This window comes from Physcomitrium patens, chromosome 26 (assembly GCF_059467195.1).
Source record: "Physcomitrium patens ecotype Gransden chromosome 26, ASM5946719v1, whole genome shotgun sequence".
In the NCBI taxonomy this organism is placed as follows: domain Eukaryota; kingdom Viridiplantae; phylum Streptophyta; class Bryopsida; order Funariales; family Funariaceae; genus Physcomitrium; species Physcomitrium patens.
Window position 1 is genome coordinate 2,347,753 of NC_143435.1, and position 20,840 is coordinate 2,368,592.

A 20,840-nucleotide genomic window follows, 5' to 3' on the forward strand; every position below is an offset into this window, starting at 1 on the left:
AGGTGGAAATAAGGAGGTAGGAATGAGAAGATAAAAATGAGGAAATGGAAATGAGAGCCATAATTGTAATTATGTTTTTGGGAGATGATCCATTTTTCTAATGATGGTTACAATAAGGTAGGTCAATTTAATAAATGGGTGGATTATTTTAATATTTTCTCGTAAATATAAATATATACATGTATATATAAAACACAAAACTGAATAATTTAAAGCCATGGAACAATCAAGAACAATATAATGCACTATAGTAAAAATCCTTCCCTACGGAAGTTCAATCAATTAATGCATTTGTTATTACCATGACTATCATTAATATTCTGCATAGCTTTCGAAGTGTATTGGCAAAACACGGTTTCCACCACCAATGCCCTTCTGCCCGACGGCACTCCTGTGACCGGGCCAGCGGGGGCTTCCCCTGTGGAAGGCATCCCTAATCCCGCGAGTAATTAGAGAGGTGCCGTACTAATCGACCGACTAAAAAGGTCGCCACGTCTCGTAATCTCCGTCAGTGTCCGGCGCGTGGAGCTGATCCAAGTCGACTGCTCATCTTATCTGGTCCTCCCTCCATCGCCGCCTTGTTGCGTCCCCGATTCCGTCGATTGCATTGCGAGGTCAGACCAGCGAGAAAGGTATGCAATCTGTTTGCCTCACTTCGGACCCAATTGCTCGTTTTTTTTAAAAAAAACGAATTTAAAATCATGCACGAGTTTGAGCTTTGTGTTCGTTTCGCTATGGCCGGTCACGGTGACATTGTCCATGTTCGAAATGCTTGATTGATGGTGGGCTGTTGTAAAGTGGGCCTTCTTTCCTTCGTTTTGTCACATATCATGCCGATTTTCTGTTGCGTGTAGTGGCAGCAGTGAAATTGGGTGACAGTCGTTGATTTGGCTCATGCTTTAGGCTTTGGGTTTGGATTCCTCGCAGATGTGGAGCCTGTGGAGCATTGGCTGCTTGGTCGTGGCTGTGTTTGTACCAGTGGCGGCTGGGTTTTCCGGGACTGCCTTTGGCGGGGGCGGAGACACTGGTAAGTTGGGCTTTAGCGATTCTTTTACATGTTACGTGGTGTGGAAGAAGATGGTATCGCACATTGCATGCGAGATGTAAATGCTTGAGGGTACGAACTTAAAGTTTGCACATACAGCTATCTAGTATGATGCGTTTGGTTCGCTTGCAATGTGCCTGGTCGCTTTTCTAGCTCTTCCCATCATCCTTGTGCTGAAGCCTTCGAAAGTACCTTCCCTTTAGTTGATCAGGATTTTGTCAATATGTGGAGTTTTCGGCAGTCGGAGAGGAATTCTTATGAATTGTCACATTTTCGCCGTGCAGAGTGGTACAAGGAGCTGAACAAGCCGTCATGGACTCCTCCCGTATGCTGTTTGAATCATCACTGACTACTACTTCTCTGGCTCTGTTTTGTGCAAACTTTCTGTTATCTTTTTGAAATTAGTTGAAACGTATTCCAAGGATTCTTTTCCGTTGTGCTGCTGCAATGAAGTAGAAGGCTCTTCCAGTTTTCTGTTGGATATTGAATTTTTTTTGACATTGCGTACGTTTGCCACATTATCATGTGTCTGCAATGCTTCTGAAGTTATATGACCGTGGTTGGTGACATGCAGGATTGGGTCTTTCCCGTTATGTGGACAACTCTCTACATTTTAATGGGGATTTCCTCGTGGCTGGTGTGGAAAGAAGGAGGTAAGGAGATTACCTCAACTTGGATCTACTTTTTCTACTTGGAGGTGGAGTTGCAGATGAAGCGGGTAGAAAGTAGTTTTGAGATAGAGTATTCTACGTTGCTTTCGAAGACATGCCTCTTGCTTAATCCCTCTCAGGTTAAATAACGATACCTCTGCTTTTGCAGGCTTTGCTGCACAAGGGTACCCTCTTGGGGCCTACATATTCCAGGTATGCTTCTTGCTTTCCTGATGGAATAGAGGTTTTACTTGTCCTTGCGCTTAAGCAAATGCCAGTGTAGATGATGATTTTAACTCGCCCTGTACATACAAAGTAAGAGTTCGACCTCTGGACTTACTTGGATACTGCTGGACTACGCAGCTGGCTCTTAACTTTCTATGGACTCCAATATTCTTCGGCATGCACCGTCCTGTAAGTCTCACGAGCTTAACCAAAAGAAAATCTCTGCTTTGTTACAATTTTCTATATTATCGTTTTAATCTGATCTTTTCATTTGACGTCAGTGATTATAATGATGTGTGTGGAAAAACATGAATGAACATGGAGTCCTCTTTGAAACCAGGATTACAAGTTCGCATCAATGACCTTTGCCGTGCATTCGTCATTTATCTTTTTCAGGGTTACGCACTCGTAGAGATAGTGATACTATGGTTGGCTATCACTGTGACGATATTTCTCTTTTACCCGGTCAACCCCATCGCTGCCTACTTGTTGATCCCCTACATTGCCTGGTATGTATTCCAACATTATACTTTTTATCCCGTTAAACCCACCACAAAAGCATTATTTGATAAGAAACTGCTAGGAACCTTTGCCTGGACAACGGAAAATGTTACCCCTTTGGGTGGTTTTCCTCAGTTTCTCATATGCAAGGTCCTTCTCATTTTTCAAAAACGATTTGAATGATTCCGTTCATTTTTCTGCAAAGTATTTCACAGATGCTATTTGTTGTGGTAAGTTCATGGTTTTCGTGTTTGTGTGGAGCTGAAGTAAGTGTCGCACGATTTTTCGTAATGAGATTATGTGTGAATGAGGTGCTGATATGAAACTTACATTGCGAATACTGGAAATGCTAACACTAACCCACTAAGTATGTGTAATGCTGAGCAGGGTAACCGTTGCGACCTCGCTTAACTGGTACATCTGGTTGTACAACGGTGGCACGGACATCACCCAACCTTTGCAGTCCGAGAGAAGTGCATACGCCAAGTGACCCCTCGGAATGAAAATGATTCCGGTAGTAATGTATCACACTTGAGGTTGAAGTGGCTTTTCCAACCTTTACGTCCCTGCAATGTGTGTGCCAATATTTTGAAGATTATGGGCATTCGGGGTTTTTCTGCGTTATTTGATATAATGGTGCGGAGGGTGACTTTTACTTATGATACATTACACATCCTTCTTTCTATCCGTCATGTCGTTAGCGATAGGTATAAAATCGATTGCCCCGTGTGTCTCTTCTTGGTTGTTTGAAGATTAAAGATGTGAAAGGATCTAGAGATAAAGTATGAGTAGGGGCACCTCTGGGCTGCGGTTCGGTTGAACTCATGCTTATAGAAACATTGAAGAAATTTTGTAATCTGCATTTCACAAACACTTGATAGTGTAGGTGATTTTGCAACTGTTGGTTATCTAGGTGGGCTATGCAAAATGAGCCAGTATCGTGACATGATAATTGAAGCTATTTCAGTTGAAAATTAACATTAGAATTGTGTACAGGTATTTTTATAAATTAGATTTTAGATGTATGAAAATAAAGAAATGAGACTTTGAAAACAATGTTTTTTGAAGAAAACATTGAATTTCATTCTTGACTTCTTTTGTAGGATTAGTAGAAGTATTATCATGGCCAAGATTGTTAAAGATAGAATTATGCTTGAAAGGAATTAAAAAGAGTATTGAAGAGATTGTGAAGATTTGTAATAGTTGCAAATTTATTTTAAGGTTCTTAAGATGAAATATCTAAAGTTTATTTTTTTTCCACTCAAATTAATCTAGATTTGGAAAATACAATCCTAAAAGTCCACTTGTCAAATTAAGGGGTAATTTGCTACTTCTAATATAAAATACAAATTTTTACAATAAGAATAATCTATTTTTTTCAAGATAAAAATTAATATGTTGTTTTGAAGTCAATTAAAATAAATTGTCTTCAGTTTTAAATAATACCTAGTTAATTATATCTTATATTAATATTAATTAAATATAGTATAAATTCTTGTCTTAAATTCTAATAAGAATAATTATTAATTACTTTTATTTTGCACCACCTTTTTGGTTCTATCCAATAATATAAATGAGACTAATTTTTTAAGTAAATCCAATTTTATTTATATTCTTAAAAAATTCTTCAATTTCAGATTTAAACTTAAAAATTACATGTGCTACATTTACTTATTTAGACGACAATATTTACAAATAACAGACCTAATAGTATTAATCATAGTAACTCATCACCACATTCTTGTAATTTCCAACTCACACTAAGAAAATATAAAAAGAGAAATCATAATAGAATTATTAATCTTTTTATTGATTTAAACTCTTTTTATGTTTATGTTTCAATTATTTCTTCTACAAAGTACTAATAAGTAAAAAACACATAAACACATCTTCAAAAATCCAATGCTTTTAAATAAACAAATTATTTCATGAAATCAATTTAAAAAATCCAAAACTATTGATGAATATTTTACAAATAGTTCTATAATCTTGATTATGATGTATTCTTTACAAAATATTTAAATCTTATACTTCAATTCCAAAATAAATACAATGCATTAATTTCACTTATTTTGTTATTAATCTATATAAATAAAAATCTTATTGAATATATTAGAAAAAATATTTGTGTATGATTTAAAGAAAAATATAAAATAATATAAATTCATATTTATAATTTTTATATATATATATATATATATATATATATATATAGTCAAATTAATATTTTTTATGATACTTATCAAAAGGTATATAAAACTTAGCTTCAACCTATTTTCTTCCAACTTTATAGACTATATTCTTTTATTTTGAATTATCTAATAAATGCAATATGTAAGAGAGTTTTTCACATTTCTTATAACAAACATCAAGCCTTCATAAAACTCTTGAAATTTATAACAAGAGAAGGTGCACTTAGTACAATAACTATCCAAAAACTCAACAAAACATGTGACTTTGCAATTCAAGCCAAAGTGCAAACCTTTACCAACAAATTTATGCAAACCAAGCTAGTTTTGCTCTAAACGGTCCAAGTAAACTCATTTTATACAAATAAAATTGGATTTACTTAAAAAATAACTAAGAATGCTACTCTCAAATACTTGCATCATGCTACAATTTATCCAATCCACCACCATCCACAGCAAATCACTCTCCCATCTAAGTTGGATTAGACAACAATCTATTTTCTAAAGAAAGAAATAAAGCAAAGCAATCTTTATCAATTACTCCAGCAATCATACCACTTACACCAAAGAGACCACCATCATAACATGTATGCAAAGAGGCAACATTATAACACAACCTTAGAATTTCATCCAACAAAGATAGTCTCGTTGAAGAATAATAATACATCCAACCTACGCAAAAATTAATATCAATGGTATCTTTGATATTATAGCTCTACAATCTAGATATTATAACTTTACAACATAGGTTCCAGATGTTTGAACATCACAAATGGATCTTTACACATCAATGCAGTATTTTTAGAGCACTATGTTATAATGAACTTGCTAATAAGGAATTTGTATTGGAATCCATGACAAATTGGGAGCAAAAGATGGCAACTCCAAATAATTTACAGATTTAGAGGTTCCAACACTAAGAAGATGAATTAAAAGAAATAGCAAAATTTAAAATCATCTATAAGTTGTATTAACAATCAAATTTATTATTTTATTTGATTTACAATTATATTACAATTTGAGTAGTGTTTTTTTCAAATAATAAGATAATCAATTTAGTCCTGATTTCATTTTTTTATTATTATTTTGTTATATGACATCCATTATTCCTTCAATAAAAGACTAATAGTGAAATGTTAATGAATTTAAAAATATAACATTTCACTATTAACATTTCTTGAGACTTGACCAACAAGTCATCTACTAGCTTGTATAATAAGAGATGAGATTCCAAGCTTTAGGTCTTACAATTAATATAAGTAAAAACAAGATTAAAGTCATCCTTCATCTAATCAACTCATATCTTAAGTTAATTCATCTTGTGGTCTTCAAGCCTTCTTGTTTTTAATATTAACCATTAATTATTGTCTTCTTAGATATTCCTTCTTTTTTATATACATCTTAGTCTTTGCTGCTTAAAACTATTCCTTCTTAATTGTGAATCTAAGTGTCACAACTTAAACTAAGTGTGTTGTGACATATATTTAATACATTAAATATTTTACTATCCTTAATCTATTAAGTTTAATTATAAATATTGGTCTTTATCAATTTTTTCACTCAATAATTGTGTTATAACACAATACTATCCATTTAACTACTAATAGGTGTAGAACTATTCTTAACAAGAATTTTGTCTACAACTTCTAAAATATTATATAAAAAATATCCATTTTTAAATATAAACAAGCCAAAAAATATACAATAAGAAAAATTATTATTTAGTTTTGATTTAACACAACAATATTTTTTTTCCAAATCAAAGATAAGTTTAAAGAAAAGTTTCTAATTCACAAGATTTTAGACTGCCTTACATCCAAATTATTAGAATTTGGACTTTTAAGACTTTTAAACATTAAGATTTATCTTCTTTTTCTAGCAATATACATTGATAACTTTGATATTTTTAATAATCAAAATAAAATCTAATCACTGTAAAATCCAAGGTTAATACAATCTTAGTTAATATATTAGAGTTATTTGATAAAAAAACGGCTTAATACTTAATACCAATCTAACATCTTAAAGGTCTACACTACTATGTTATAAGTAAGTATGTCTTATGAAATTATTTACAACAAAAAGTTTTAATTCCAATAATTTGAGCCATATCACATCCAATAAGTCCTACCAAATAAACGCCTTATAGATAGTTGTCAAACACCTTCACTTATATGCCTCCATTGTCAATATTAATAAACTCAAGTTTTATTACTTCTTTGATAATTTCCTCATAATACTTAGAATTCAAAATATTATTATATTTAAATAAATAAATAAATAAATTGCACTAGCCATAATCATTTCTATTCCTCTTATATCCCAAAAAAGCACTGCTTCCTATCTACACCACCTTCAAACAACAATAATCAAACAACATTCAGTTGTTGCATTTGTTTTCTTTCCCTATTTCAAAAGTCAAAATCAACCATGTACATACTTCTATCTCTTCTAACCTCAATATATCAAACACCATTTCCTAGTTCTAAGCCACATTTTGTCTCTATAAGCGGCAAATTTCTTAAACTCAATCATTTTTTTATCTTTACAATATAATCTCAATCATGGCAACTAATAGAGATTAGTACATAGCAACAAACACTTAAGAATTTGACGAGGCTAATACCACATCATACCATCCAAAGTATGCAAAGGACAATATACAATGGTGCAAGATCAAAATGTTAAAACTGAACCATCTTGCTACTTGAGTAGTTTAACTATTATGCAAGAAATGAAATACATTTATACTAATGATTTTGTGTACTAGCTATTAGAATCATATGTATATTTATATACAACTCTAGGAGAAAACTTAGATGATTTCAGTTTGACACTCATGATATTTTCAAATTTTAATATGGTTGAGGGTGGTAATTTCAATGTATATTCTCTTATAGTTGGATTCTTTTTAAATTATCTCATTGCAGATATATTCTTTCCTAACTTCTAATCAATAAAATTCTATCTTACAGAATGAATTTAGCATTCAGATACATTCTTGCAATCTAATTCTGTTTTTACATCAAAGAATTTTCATGTTTAGAATATAGGATTTTCAATATTTTTCAGTGTTTTTAATTTTATAATAAAGAGATGATGTGCTATTTAAGGCTTCGATTTAAACGGATTTTTTAAATTTTTTGATACAATATGATATCAGTTTGAAGGGAAAATTCATTGGTTTAAAATAGCTTCTTAAAATCAATGCTAATTTGTGCTTCCACGTAAGGAAATAAGCTACATCACACTTATCTGCATCTAATTCTCTTTAAACGGGCAGTGCTAAATATATAATTTCAAAATATCAAAATCAAAATATCAAAATAGTGCCCATTAAAAAATGATTTATACTGGCGCTTGTCAGAAACTGAATAACATGACTGTTAAGAGATGTGGAACAAAGAAAGGATTGTGCTTAAGAAATGGATCAGTCAAGATCGCTCATGCAATTACCTCGACCGACAGATGCCCTAGGTGACGACAAAGGACCTGGAAATCGGATGTTGGAAGAGATGAAGTGCTTATGACCAGGATCTGTCCTGTCTTGATCCCGGCAAGAGCTTAAAAATCGAAGCAGGATGATTCACAGAGCAACCTTTTCTATTGTCGAAGGACGACTCCTTCGAAAAAAAATTGTAACCAGTTGAGAAAATTGGTAAAATAAGTCCACATGTATAGATCAGAACAAGACAGATGCGAGGGCATCCCCTGATGGAACTACGTGAAGGCACCGAAAGAAATGTTTTGTGCGAAAGAATTTGTTAATTGCTCAACAATCTCAAGAGGAGACTAAGGTAAAGCCACACTAAATTCGTCTGGAACCAACCAACGTCAGTTGGGTAAGGCAGCAGGTGCACCCCTATTCCCTTGACTGCTGGAGGTGGTGTAATTACCTTCAAATTTTGCAATGGCCCGAATAGGGGCTCTGGTTTTCAACAGCATTTCCTCGTACTCTGCTTCAGGGTCCGAGAGTGCAGTGACTGCTCCTCCAGCACCAATGCAAATTTCTCCTTCAGAGAAGACCAATGTCCTAATAACTATATTTAAATCAAAAGCAGAGTTAAATGAAAGGAAACCTACCGTGCCCGAGTATATCCCTCTCGGTCCACTTTCTATTCCATCTAAAATTTCCATAGTCCTCAACTTCGGTGCCCCAGTCATTGAACCTCCCGGAAAAGCAGCCTTGATACATTGGATGGGAGTCACATCATCCCTCTTCTTGCCCCTCACTGTACTCACAAGAGTATGCACGGTGGTGTACGATTCTACAGCCATGAGGCTGGGCACATGCACAGAACCTGGTTCCGAAACTCGTCCAAGGTCATTCCTCAGAAGATCTACAATCATCAGATTCTCTGCAAAGTCCTTCTCACTGGAATCACACCAAAAACAGACCTTCAATAAGTTTATTAACAAGCAAGCCCAGGTAAACTAAAGCCAGCTATCTACGAGCAAGAATTAGGCCTCGTGAGAACAAAGCAAAGTGGAAACCATGCAACCAAAGTAATCATACCTGTGTTGCAGCTCATAACGGAGTCTTTCATCTTCAGCTGGTGAGCTTCCACGAGGGAGAGTTCCCTTAATGGGTTTAGCTTCCAATGTTCCCTCGCGATCAAGCCGCAAGAAACGCTCAGGAGAAGAACAGCACACTTGAGGACCATGTTCACCAAAATGAAGCCAGGCCGCGTATGGGGCAGGATTAGTCTTACGAAGAGTAAGGTAGAGCCCCAAAGTGTCAAGATCTCGCATTTCTCTCCGAAGCTGTGTCGTTAAGCAAACTTCGTAGCTCTCTCCATCCTTGATATAACGCTTACACTCGTTAACGTCATTGATGTAAGTATTCCTAGATTTCTCCAACGTAAAAGGAGGAGTAAACTTCTCCTGTCCAGTACTAATACTAGAAAAGAATTGAGATGATTGCCTCCTCTCAGTTGCTAGATCTAGACCATTCTTTCCCAAGCTCGAGATTCGCTTTACGGTCGTTGCAACCCACTCTTCTGCAGCATTTTTCTCACGATCGAATGGAGTAGACCACATTCCCATCTTTTCTGAACTGCCGTGGCCATTTAGAGAGCCATTCGACTTGGAAACACCACTATGTGTTGCTGAACCATTGCTGGGTTCCGCCACCGGGGAAGGGTGCCCGTTCTGGCCGTGATTAAACGAATTACTATTTCTGGTGCTTCCGTTGCCTGCAGTAGCACTTTCATTGTATGTGCATGTCCTGCGCTGGAACAAGGCCAACACATAAACATCATTGTTACTGTGATCAATCACCACTGCTCTGTCGGCCAAGAAAAGCGCAGCATCCGGTAATCTAGACTTGTGTCGATTCGATCGAACTCCGCATTCCACTTTCAACTCATATCTGCAAAGAATGCAAGTTCAATAGTCATAAACTTTTTTTGAACCAATCTGAATATGTAAAAGCAAAGGTGTTGATTCAACACTGAAGCACATCATAAACTAAGGAGAGAAGACGTGGAGGATGATTTAGTCACGAAAAAGGTAACATGTGCCTCTGTTTTCGATGACAATTTAAAAATCAAGTAGAAAAATGAATAAAGACGCAAAGGAGTTCGCCGAAAAAATAACATTGATCTAATATACGAGGACTCATTAACCCTCCCAAAGATCTTCAGACTTTGAATGTAAAGAAAACCCACCCTAAATATCCAACAAAGCCCCCACAAAAGTGGAAGGGCAGGCCCTCGTAATCAGCCTCTGCGCAGGAACGCAACTCCATTTCCTGCATGCCCCTTAGTTAGAAATTAGTGACTAAAATTTGCGTCCCATCATTTTCGATACTTTACTCAGATATTATAATTAGTAATATCTTGAAAGCTGCTGACATAACAAAAACATGTTACCCCGCGTCCATGATTATGAACAGAAGCAATTATTTGTATAGTTATCGAAGAGGTATTTCTATTAAAACCAGTCGTGACAAACGTTGCAACATCAATCTTTGATCCAGCGATATCTCATGTACCTTATCTAAGTAATTAAGAATTCCGTCTTCAAGAAAATGCTCCTTTTTATTGCCAAAAGCATCTTCGATTTTAACAACTCCACTTGCACCTGCCCCCGACCTGTTGCATTTTCCTGGGGTGTAAGAGACAAAGCTGAATTGCAAAAGTAATGTATAAGAAGAAGCTGCATCTGCCCGGAAAAGTGTGTTGGCTCAGACGGGTCCATCAAAACTTTCAATATTTTCATCGTAGAATTCTTACAAAGAGTATGTCAAGCGCCTCCACAGAACACCTCCTCTACCTCCCATGTAAGAAAACCGCGCTCCACCCTGGTTCACAAAAGGAGTTCACTCTTTTCCATCAGGAGGTGATAAGACTGTAAAACTGTTTTTCACCATAGTTGCAACATTCACAGCAACTAGTAACTGCAGACATGTCCGAAAGACCTCATGAGCATCACGAGTATCACGAGTATCATGGACAAACCTGGTCCATTGTAGAACTGTCAAGCCAGAATGTATCTTGAGCGGCTTCCTTTCCAAATAAATCACAAAAGATATTTTCAGATCCTCCAGCTATTCCAGCGTTGCCTGGAAGCTTCTCCCAGCAGACCCTCATCAGAACATGGCTTGAATCGTCACTGGACTGTACTGCTGAATCCGAAATTCGTGAGTCATGCAGGCACTTCGTAAGATCCACTTGATTAGTGGGTAACACAGATCTCCACGGTGCTTGAGCGCTCTGTCAAGAAAGAAACATGGTCATCCATAAACATACACATCTCGTAATATGATGGCCAAGTCCCAAGCTCCACTTCACGAAAAGCTTCGTAGGTCAGATTGATAACTGACCAACAGATAATTTTTGGACTAAGAGCCACGGTGAATTCTGGAGATTTAATAATCAAAGCAAATCAAGGATAAGTTTACTATCAAACAGCACAGAATTAAATGCAGGGAAAGAAAATTTACTGTATTAGTAGGTTGCCAGATCTGATTTCGCCAATATTCCTGGGTAATAGTGCGAAAGTTCTCCAGAATTTGCTTTCCGTAAGCTGTAGCAATACTTTCTGGATGAAACTGCAGCGTAAATTCGCACCAAACATTAAGAACAAAGGTAGGGTACATATGTAGATCCTTGAACACATCGTGGAGCAATAAGAGGTACCAGACGAGAGCTACATTGTAATATGTCTACAGTTGAATACATTCTCAGCACTAAAAACCTCCCAAAAGTGAGGTAAAAGGGCACCTGGACTCCGTGATGTGGTCGATACTTATGAGACATACCCATGAGCACAATCTCTTGACTTCTACGAACATCAACAGTTGGGCGCCCTGCCATCCAATATTCACCCTCCGGAAGGTCAGACGAGGATCCGTTTGAGCAATCAACCCCAGGAGCATCTGCAAGCATTGTCCAAGCTGTTGGAACCAGATCCTCCGGCAACGAAGCTGGGTCAATCACCAGTGAGTGGTAGCGCACAACCTGCATGGGGAGGGGTAACGTTTTAGAAGTCCACTCCTCTGAAAGTTTAAACTACTACAAGATCAACATCAGGCATCATTGCGGTAGATACACCAGAACCTACGACGACCAGCAGAAGGGAAAGTCTAGCATGCTGTAACAAGCTGTCATTCATGTGATAAATGTGAAGGACTCAGCTTCTTCAGTATATATATAATTGCAGGATACCCTTGGAATGTGAATGCAGGTTGCAATTTTTGACAATAATAACATTCAAATCAGTTAGAGATAGGAAGCTTCAAGGACTTTTTTTGATATGCAGGTGCAGATTGTATTGGTCCCCCTTTTCATTGAACAAAGGGGACAGGAAAAAAGCGTGTCAATGCAATAAGACCAAGCAAGAAGACCAAATTGCGATGTTGTATAGCACAACCTTAAATCCAGAGCCAGAACCAGACGGAATCTGGTTAAAAAGTGGATGCCCATTGTGTTCAATTTCGCTGCCAATGTCCAACAAATCAGAAGATATCAGCAAGTGAAAGAGGATTTCAATTATCTGAACAGACTGTAATGGTTTCCCGGAGAATACTAACATTACCATACTTGCCTTAATCGATCACTTCCCAAATATTTACATAGCAAGAAAAAAGTGTGAAAGGAAAAGAAAATAAAAGAATGCAGAAAAGTAAAAGAAGAAGGAGAAGAAGGAGCAAAGCAGATTATCATGGATAATCATCAAACTAGTGGAGAAATTATACCTTAAACGACCGTGAACAGGTTCAGGAGCATGCACAACCTTACCACCATGACAGCTTCCCAGAGCCTAAATTCCGGTAGAACCAACCAGTGTGTCAGAAGTTAAGAATTCACTTTCAGAAGGATTGCAGCACTTCATTAACTTGCTGTTCAAGCAAAACTCAACCCGGTGGTTGAAAGAAAGTCTATGAAACTAGAGTATTGAATGGTGCATCTTCTTTCCAGATAGACACAAACTCAACCTTCACAACGAACACACCAGGAACTCTAAAATTTAGCGGAAGGAATTAAAACCTGATGGCCCAAACAAACTCCTAATATCGGTATATCCGAGCACTCCTGAAGCAGCCGCATACTTATTCCTGTATAAAAAGCATAAATCAATAAAATTAACGCTAGAGCAGATTTCCAGGTCTGCCAATTCCGATCTCCATTCTAAAAGCCTAAATGCTAGCCGATCAGCACCATATTCACTAGTCTTCGTTAAAGATGGACACACTAAAACCTTGACTCTCTACTAGTCGACGCTCGAATCATTCAGTGATGTGGTTGATTCAACGGAAATTAAAAGAGTGATTTGTACCAATGTCTTCCGGTCGTGTGGGAGATCCTGGACCCGGTGAAATAACGACATTATGAAATGCCCGCTCCTCGTATAACAGCTTACGCAATTGCTCAAATGTAATTTCATCATTCTTCACCACCACGGGAGCAGCTGTTTTTCGTTTGACGTTCAGATAAGTCGTATTAGTATAAGAACTCCATTCTCTTTTTCATAATAACTTCCACCAATAATTCAGCTCCCAACGCAGCACAAATAAAAGGTGGTAGACAAAGCTCGGATAACACACTATTTCTGAAGGAAGTTAGTGTACAAAAATAACTCTAGTCAAGATCAGTAGACCCATCCTCTAACTTCATCAAAAAAATAAAAAATAAAAAATAAAAAATACTCGCTATCCTAAACACGGTAGAATGGTCCTGTGAATAGCTACCAAATCTTTGATTCCAACCATATCCGTAAATTTTAATATGACGAGCACTGACTAAATTCCAGAACCAAAGATGAGTGCACCCCAAGTAACAAAACCTCAAAGAATCCGAGTTTCGAAACTCGGCTGGTTGTAACTCTAAACCCTAACTCGAGAATCTTAAAGCCTCGACTGTCATGGACAGAACGCTACGTGCCAGTGCATTGTTTACTCTTATGTGATCATTGGCTCTCAGTCATACCAAGAACCGAAGGGCAGGAACTCTTACGAGCGACGAGGCTCAAATCTGCCTAGAATCCTTAAAACAGAGGGAAATTAAAATGATCAAGTAAACCCAAAAGGGAGCCCTTCGCCGCAAGTCTATTGCCCAATTGCAGTTTTGAAACGGCAAGAACTGCGAGAATTGTGAGACTAACCTCCGTTGATGACGGATAGAAGCTGAAAAAGATTGTAGGTGTAACTATCATAATTGTCCAGTATTAATGTTCTGATAGGTTCCCGTGCGGCTCCGCCATGCGTCTTTCTCACACCGCTTGAACACTCTGCCCGCATACTGCGACTGAGGCTGTACAATCGCCCCTTCCCAACATTGCGTACAAAAAGAGGAGCACCCAAATTTGATGCCCGATATCGCGACAAGGATCCCAGCCTTTCCACTTCCACGGAAGGTTTTAACGCAAAGCTCCTGGCGCGAGTGACCGGCTTGTAGCTCAAATAACTCGCTGCCATCTGAGTCATCTCCAGGTGCAACGACCTCAAGCTCCATTTTCAGACCCCATCCTGACAACAACCTAAAACCTTGCAGAATCCTTCACCACCACACGCTTCCGCTTCTCCCACTACACGCGATCCGCTCCAAAAACCCCCAAAAAGTGCACCACCACCACCACCCCCACAAAGGGGCCTGTAATCGAAACCCGCCTCGCTCTCGCCTGCTCTTTCCTGATGCAGGCACGAATGTCCAAGACGGTTTTATTTCACTCGACAGGGAAAAGCCCTCCACCAACTTCAATTTCCATATTTACAAAAAGGGGAAACAGAAAGAAAACCAAAACTAAATAAAATGAGTAGAAAAAAAGACGACGACGCTCAAGCATCTGGATTCCGAACTAGGATCCCCGTCCCCTCACGCTACAAACAACGAAATCTCGCAGGACAGATTCTTTCCCCTCCAGCTGCGCTTGCTTTCGAATCTCTACAGCATTCACTCAAAATTGGTGCACGGAAGACCACCACGACAGGCCCACCAAATACTCCCGGCCGCTACCAGCGCTGGGGAATATACCCACCAAACCTCCTCACCACGTACCAGCCCCTCAGATCTCGTCCGCTCTCTACAACTGCAGCGCATTCCGCTGCCCCTTTTTAGGGAATCTCCAAATCCCCCTTTCCAATTCCGGCAACCCAATTTCCAAATCCGCCCTGGCCAAGCCTACAGCGTCTGCTACGTAGGGCTCTGCCTCAGGGGCGAAGAAAAAGCCTCCATAACCTGCAGTTACTAACTTACGATTGATTGAATCCTCCCTCTCAGCGTCGCCTCCCCTCCTCTTCACAAATCCTTCCTCACTGAACGGTCCGATTCGGTTCGATGGGTCGATCTGATCATTCGGGTCTTTCTGTTCTTTTTATTCCCGCGGCGTAGAATCTAGACCGGCACTTTATTATTCTGTGGCGGCGTCGCATGGGCTCGTAGATTTTCCGCTCCGTCGAAGGGCGGCGATGACGTGGGCGCGCTCGCTTCGCTGCAAAGAGAAGAGTGGCGAGAGGCGGCCTCGCCCTTCTCATCCATTTATTCATTCATCTTTATGTGGATGTTTATCATTCGTCTGCGGTCCCTTGTCTGAGACGGGGTGTCTCGAATGGGGGTGGCCACGGAGTAAAGATAAGACAGAGCAAAATTAAAATTAAAGTAGAAAAGTGTGAAAAAAGGGAACATGGATCAGTTGGAGAGCAATTTTAGAACTGGCGGGATGTGATGATGATGATGATTATTCTTCTTATTATTATAATTTCTTCTCGTTATTTGGGTTCTTTTTTTGATAACCTTTTTTTTTTTTGTTGTTGTTGGGTTGGGTGTTGAATAATAGTTGTGCTGGTGAAATCTTAACATGACTGTGAAGACAAATTTGCTTTGAAAAAAAGCATTATTGATGTGTGGTTCGTTGATTTGATTGTTTTCCAAGAGTGTGTATGTTATTTTATTATATTTTACTTTACGATTAATCTTGTGGTTCTTGATTCTTAAAACAATTTTTTTAATAATAATAATATATATAGTAACTTCTTTATTTATATATATATATATATATATAACAACTTGGATATGAGACAAAGAAGTTTTCTCATTGGTTGTGAAAAAGGGAACGTGAGAACAGAAGGAATACTTGGCTTTGTGGGGCTCTATCCCCAACACCACAAGTATTTGCTAGTATGTATGTGTATGTGTATATTTATATATAAATGTATTCTGATAGAAATATGTGTCATTATCACATGAAATTTTTAAAAATTGTTGTCAACTATCTGTAATACTTAAGTTAAACAAACATTCAAGGTTTTAAATCTAATTTTGGACACAAGATTGTCACCTGAATACTTTTCTGAGGTAATCTTGCTGCTTTTGTCATACCCTTGTGAAAAAATCAAACCAGAATCCAAGTCTATCTCACATAGAGTCCAAACAGACAATTATACATTCAACAATGAATTTGTAGTAACATTGAAATTGATACTGCTGAATTTTTAAAGAAGTCTTATTGCAATTAACCATTGTCTATGTGATTATTTTATTTGACTTATTTTGCAACTTAGACTAGTTTATTTTATAGAAATTTCAAGGGACCTGAAGTCACATTCTTGTGCCAAAAACATTTTTAGATTTGATCATGCATTTAATAATAATTTTAAAAACTATATTGAAGTAAAAAAAAATATATATATATATATATAAGTAGTTGTTAAATTTTGGGAGACATGGAATGAGGGACAAGGATAGAAAATAGAGGACATGTATTGGGAATGGAGGACAAGGGACATGGAACAAGGGGTGGAAATGAAGATGGACAAAATCGATTATGAGATGGTAATGTGAGATGTGGATTTAATGATGATGATATATATATATATATATATATATAATTAAATTGATCTATGAATTTATTAAATCAACCCACCTATCATCATTGGTTGAAGATCCAACCATTTTTCATTAATTTTTGACAAATGCAAATCCAACAATGAAGAATTTTTTGATGATGGTTAGGATGGGTAAGTCAATTTAACGATTTCTTATATATATATATATATATATATATATAGAAATATTAAATAGACCCACCTATCTAGACCATCATTGCACCTCTCCATTCTCAGCTCCTGTTCTTCCAATTCCTAGCTCCATTTTCATTGCTCGTCCCCAGTCTCGTCCCTTGTCCATGTTCCTCCTCCCTTATCCCCATGTCCTTGTCCATGTTCTCGTCTCCCATCTCGACTTCCGTCCCAGTTCCATCCCCCATTCCGACCCCCAGTTCCCATTCTTGAGTAATCGTTAGTGGATTGTTTCTCAGTATCACGCTTCCTGATCAGATCCTTGCATCTGCTGGTCTGGACTCGTCCTCAAAAACAATGATGCGATGAACTTGTGATCACAGTGGGACTGCAGTGGACGCTGACATTGAACCACAGTGAAACCTTGATGGACAGAAACTTGAATGGAGGCGCTTATTATGGAAGGACCAAACTACGCTGGGTAGAGGAGCAGGAAGACCCTACTCGTGAATAAACTAAAATAAAGCTGATGTTTTAGAAGATTGACAAACTACGACACATCAATTGCATCTCGAGCAATTGGTAGGTTGAACATAACCATCAGACAGATCAAAACACGAAACACATTCAATGATAGTGTTGCGACAATTTGAGACACGGATTGATGTACACAATCAAAAATAGAAAAACATCGCCTGTCGAGCTTCCTTTGAGTCCAACGAAAGAATAGTAAGTTAACTGAGAACTGAAAGGTTTTAGTTGTTGATAATGAGTCAACTTGAATGAAGTTTTGAACCCTGATACAAGGAGGCTGACTGAAATGGGAAGAATATTACAAAGAAAGATGCGAGAGATGCACTGGAAGCAGAGAGGAGGGACACAATGGTAGTGCTTGACAGATTTCCTTCACAGGTTTTAATTCGATGGAGACAATATCTTGCACAAGCTCCTCCACTAATTCCTCAAGAGGCATGCTCTCCAGCTCACACCCCACATCACCAACTTCGACACTGAAATCAAGCCACTGGAAACTCTTCCGCGTGAAATCCTTTTGCAGAACTGCATACAGTGCGTCGTAAGCTGCACTGGTAGGCCAATGCATGTCCTTCAATTCATTCCAGACGTCGTCAATAAGACGCTGGCCACGAGGCATCCTGCGTACAACAGGAGTGCCCCATGGTTGTGGATTCAGGTAAGGGCTCATCTTTCTTTCTAAGATCTCATTCATGCAGCTCCTCTGTCTGCATTTCCTGTGCAGATTATCCCCCCCCCCCCACCTCTCTCTAGTTTTGGCGTCTCTACTCACTGAGCTTGAATCTGTTAAGCATAAGTTGACTGATTTTCCTACAACATAGGAAAATACAAGTGAACAATGACACTGAAAAGGCAGCTGCACCATTCAACTTAGCTTAGCAAGATCAAGCAGTTGGTTGAGGTGAGGCTTTTGAATCAATTCGTACTTCTGCAGCACTTAGTCAAACGAGTAAGAACTGAACCTTTGGAGAAAAACCTTTCCAAAATGGTAGCAAATCATTTGCCGAATCTTAGACATTTTCTCCGACTATAGTCGGTTGCCTAATTGAAATCTTCCAAAGAAAGTACTAAACATACACAATAGCCACCCAATGGTGAATATCAGTATTTGCTTGCATTGCCTCATGGCTTGCTCTTCTTTGGCTTTCCAATTCCCAACTTCCACCTTTCAACATCCCTCCATGTAAATACACAATTGAGGTTTAAATAAACTTGATTGACTCATCCACAATTGCTAATTGGTATGACTCATCCACCATGTAAATACTTAATGAATAGTTTCCAACACTTAATTAAAATCTATTTTGAAGCTCTCATAAAACCTCTTCTTAGTTGAGAAATAATCTACAAAAAATTATTTGAAACTAGGGATGGGGGATTGGAATGAAGGATGGAGATTAAAACAAAGGAAAAGGACTGAGATGGGAGATAGGAATATGGACAGAGGATGGAGTTGGAGGGATCAAGACTAGGGACATGCAATGAGAATAGAGCTAGGAATTGGAAAATTGGGAGGTGGAAACGGGAAGGTAGAATGATGGTCTAAATAGGTGGGTCTATTTAATATTCCCTTGTATATATATATATATATATATATATGTGTATATATATATATATATATATATGTGTATATATATATATATATATATATATTGATTTTTCTCTTACAATAGAAGCTATAAAGAATGATGAAGAGATATCACTAATCAAATGAATTGTGATAATAACCTCTATTAATTGACTACTAATATATATATATATATATATTATTTCTTTTTGGCAAATATCATATCCAAAGATAAAAGAAGTTCTCAATTGTTAGAACTTCATTCTATTAGTTTGTTTGTTTATTTGCTTACTTACATCTCCAAAATCCATTCACTAAAAATTCCAGTTCCATGTCAAGATTATTAAAAACACCAAGTGATTCAACATCAATAGAAATAGAAACAATACTTGTCTCAAACAAAGAATGAGATTTTTCTTCAACATCCTCAAAGCTAGTCTATTCCAAAATCTTAAACCAAATATTTGAATCAAATCTACCATTAAAGAAATCAAACTAAGAAACCAAAATACAACAACTGAAATAGTCTACACTTTTAGGTTTTAAATTATATTAATCCTCTCAATGTGTCTCTATGCTGGTTTCTTTCATTGCTTTGATTCTTGTGGACACCTTCACATCCAAAGAACTTTCTTTCATTTTTATTACCAAATCTACGAATATCCTTGTAAACTACATGTATTTAAGGTGCAACTATCCTATGGTTGTTTTAATTATTCTTATTATCTTTACTTGATTTGAAGTTTATTACAATTAGAAATGATATTTCTTCATGCAACTTTTTTCATTTGGTTTAATGGTTGGTGTCTTCATGTCTTATTTCTGCATTAATAATGTGTACTAACCATTTTTTTATTTGATTTTATTTTTATTATAATCATTTGTCATTAGAAAACTATCAATGACTTGGTCTTTGCTCATTTAAATATATCTTACGAAAAATCAAGTAAGGATTAGAATTAATTATCAATGAAGATTATGAAGGGTTAGAATTAATTATATATTAATCACATCTCATTGATAAAATCTTTGTAAATGACATCTCTATTATCAAGCCTTGCGTCAAGTGATGGAATTAGCTATGCGTCATAGATTTTCCATTTAAGTCTCTTACCAATTGAAACATTTTTAGTTACATTCTACATTTTTAGGCCTTATTGTTAATTTTTTGTTGTTGTTGTTGTTGTTTTCTTTAATTTTTACCTTTCATATGGCTTTTCCATTATATTTATTCTCTTTATACTTGATTTTGGCATTTGTATGGTTATTATACTTGCAATGAATCACATCTAATATGCTAACATGCACCAATATAAGGACTATTTTTACACTATAAATGGACAAATGTATTCCTAGATTGGCTTGATATTATATGATTGAACCATTAAGATTAATTTTTCACAACTAATCATTTGTTATGATTCTTGAACATGCTAAAAATCCCTATAGTAGTATCAATTTATTCTTTTTTTTTTTTTTTTTTTATTTATTTATTTCTTATGTAGAACAACTTTTGGTACTCACAAGTACCACAAGCTAAATGATTATAAGCTTTAATATATTCTAAATATATAAAGTAAATTTATATATATACATATACATACACATACGAAGACATTGTGCATTTAATATTCTAAATGAATATAAATATATAAGAAAAATTAATCTATGA

General features: G+C 36.8%; 2 protein-coding genes across 2 annotated transcripts; one reads left to right on the forward strand and one right to left on the reverse strand.

The window, feature by feature from the left end:
* Positions 1-520: 520 nt before the first annotated feature.
* Positions 521-3,399, forward strand: LOC112277655 (uncharacterized). Its single transcript, XM_024510225.3, is given in 9 exon segments — positions 521-632; positions 928-1,027; positions 1,330-1,370; positions 1,620-1,698; positions 1,865-1,908; positions 2,059-2,109; positions 2,317-2,429; positions 2,809-2,851; positions 2,853-3,399. Coding segments are annotated over 8 exon segments (543 nt in total). The 5' UTR covers positions 521-632; the 3' UTR covers positions 2,925-3,399.
* Positions 3,400-8,209: 4,810 nt separating this feature from the next.
* LOC112278136 (aminodeoxychorismate synthase, chloroplastic) lies at positions 8,210-15,008 on the reverse strand. Its single transcript, XM_024511259.3, has 13 exons — positions 14,217-15,008; positions 13,392-13,523; positions 13,103-13,170; positions 12,811-12,875; positions 12,486-12,552; positions 11,837-12,073; positions 11,557-11,664; positions 11,072-11,326; positions 10,847-10,914; positions 10,606-10,705; positions 10,280-10,362; positions 9,127-9,981; positions 8,210-8,985 (listed from the first exon to the last, which is right to left on the reverse strand). The coding sequence occupies exons 1-13, from the start codon at positions 14,536-14,538 to the stop codon at positions 8,445-8,447; spliced, it is 2,901 nt and encodes a 966-aa protein (XP_024367027.1). The 5' UTR covers positions 14,539-15,008; the 3' UTR covers positions 8,210-8,444.
* Positions 15,009-20,840: the final 5,832 nt, after the last annotated feature.

Excerpts from the sequence above, each read along its gene's own strand:
- LOC112278136 (XM_024511259.3), bottom strand. The coding sequence starts at position 14,538 with ATGACTCAGATGGCAGCGAGTTATTTGAGCTACAAGCCGGTCACTCGC. Across the intron at positions 12,876-13,102 it reads GAGTTTGTTTGGGCCATCAG|GCTCTGGGAAGCTGTCATGG; the intron begins GTTTTAATTCCT and ends ACCGGAATTTAG. Across the intron at positions 11,327-11,556 it reads TCTGGCAACCTACTAATACA|AGCGCTCAAGCACCGTGGAG; the intron begins GTAAATTTTCTT and ends CTTTCTTGACAG.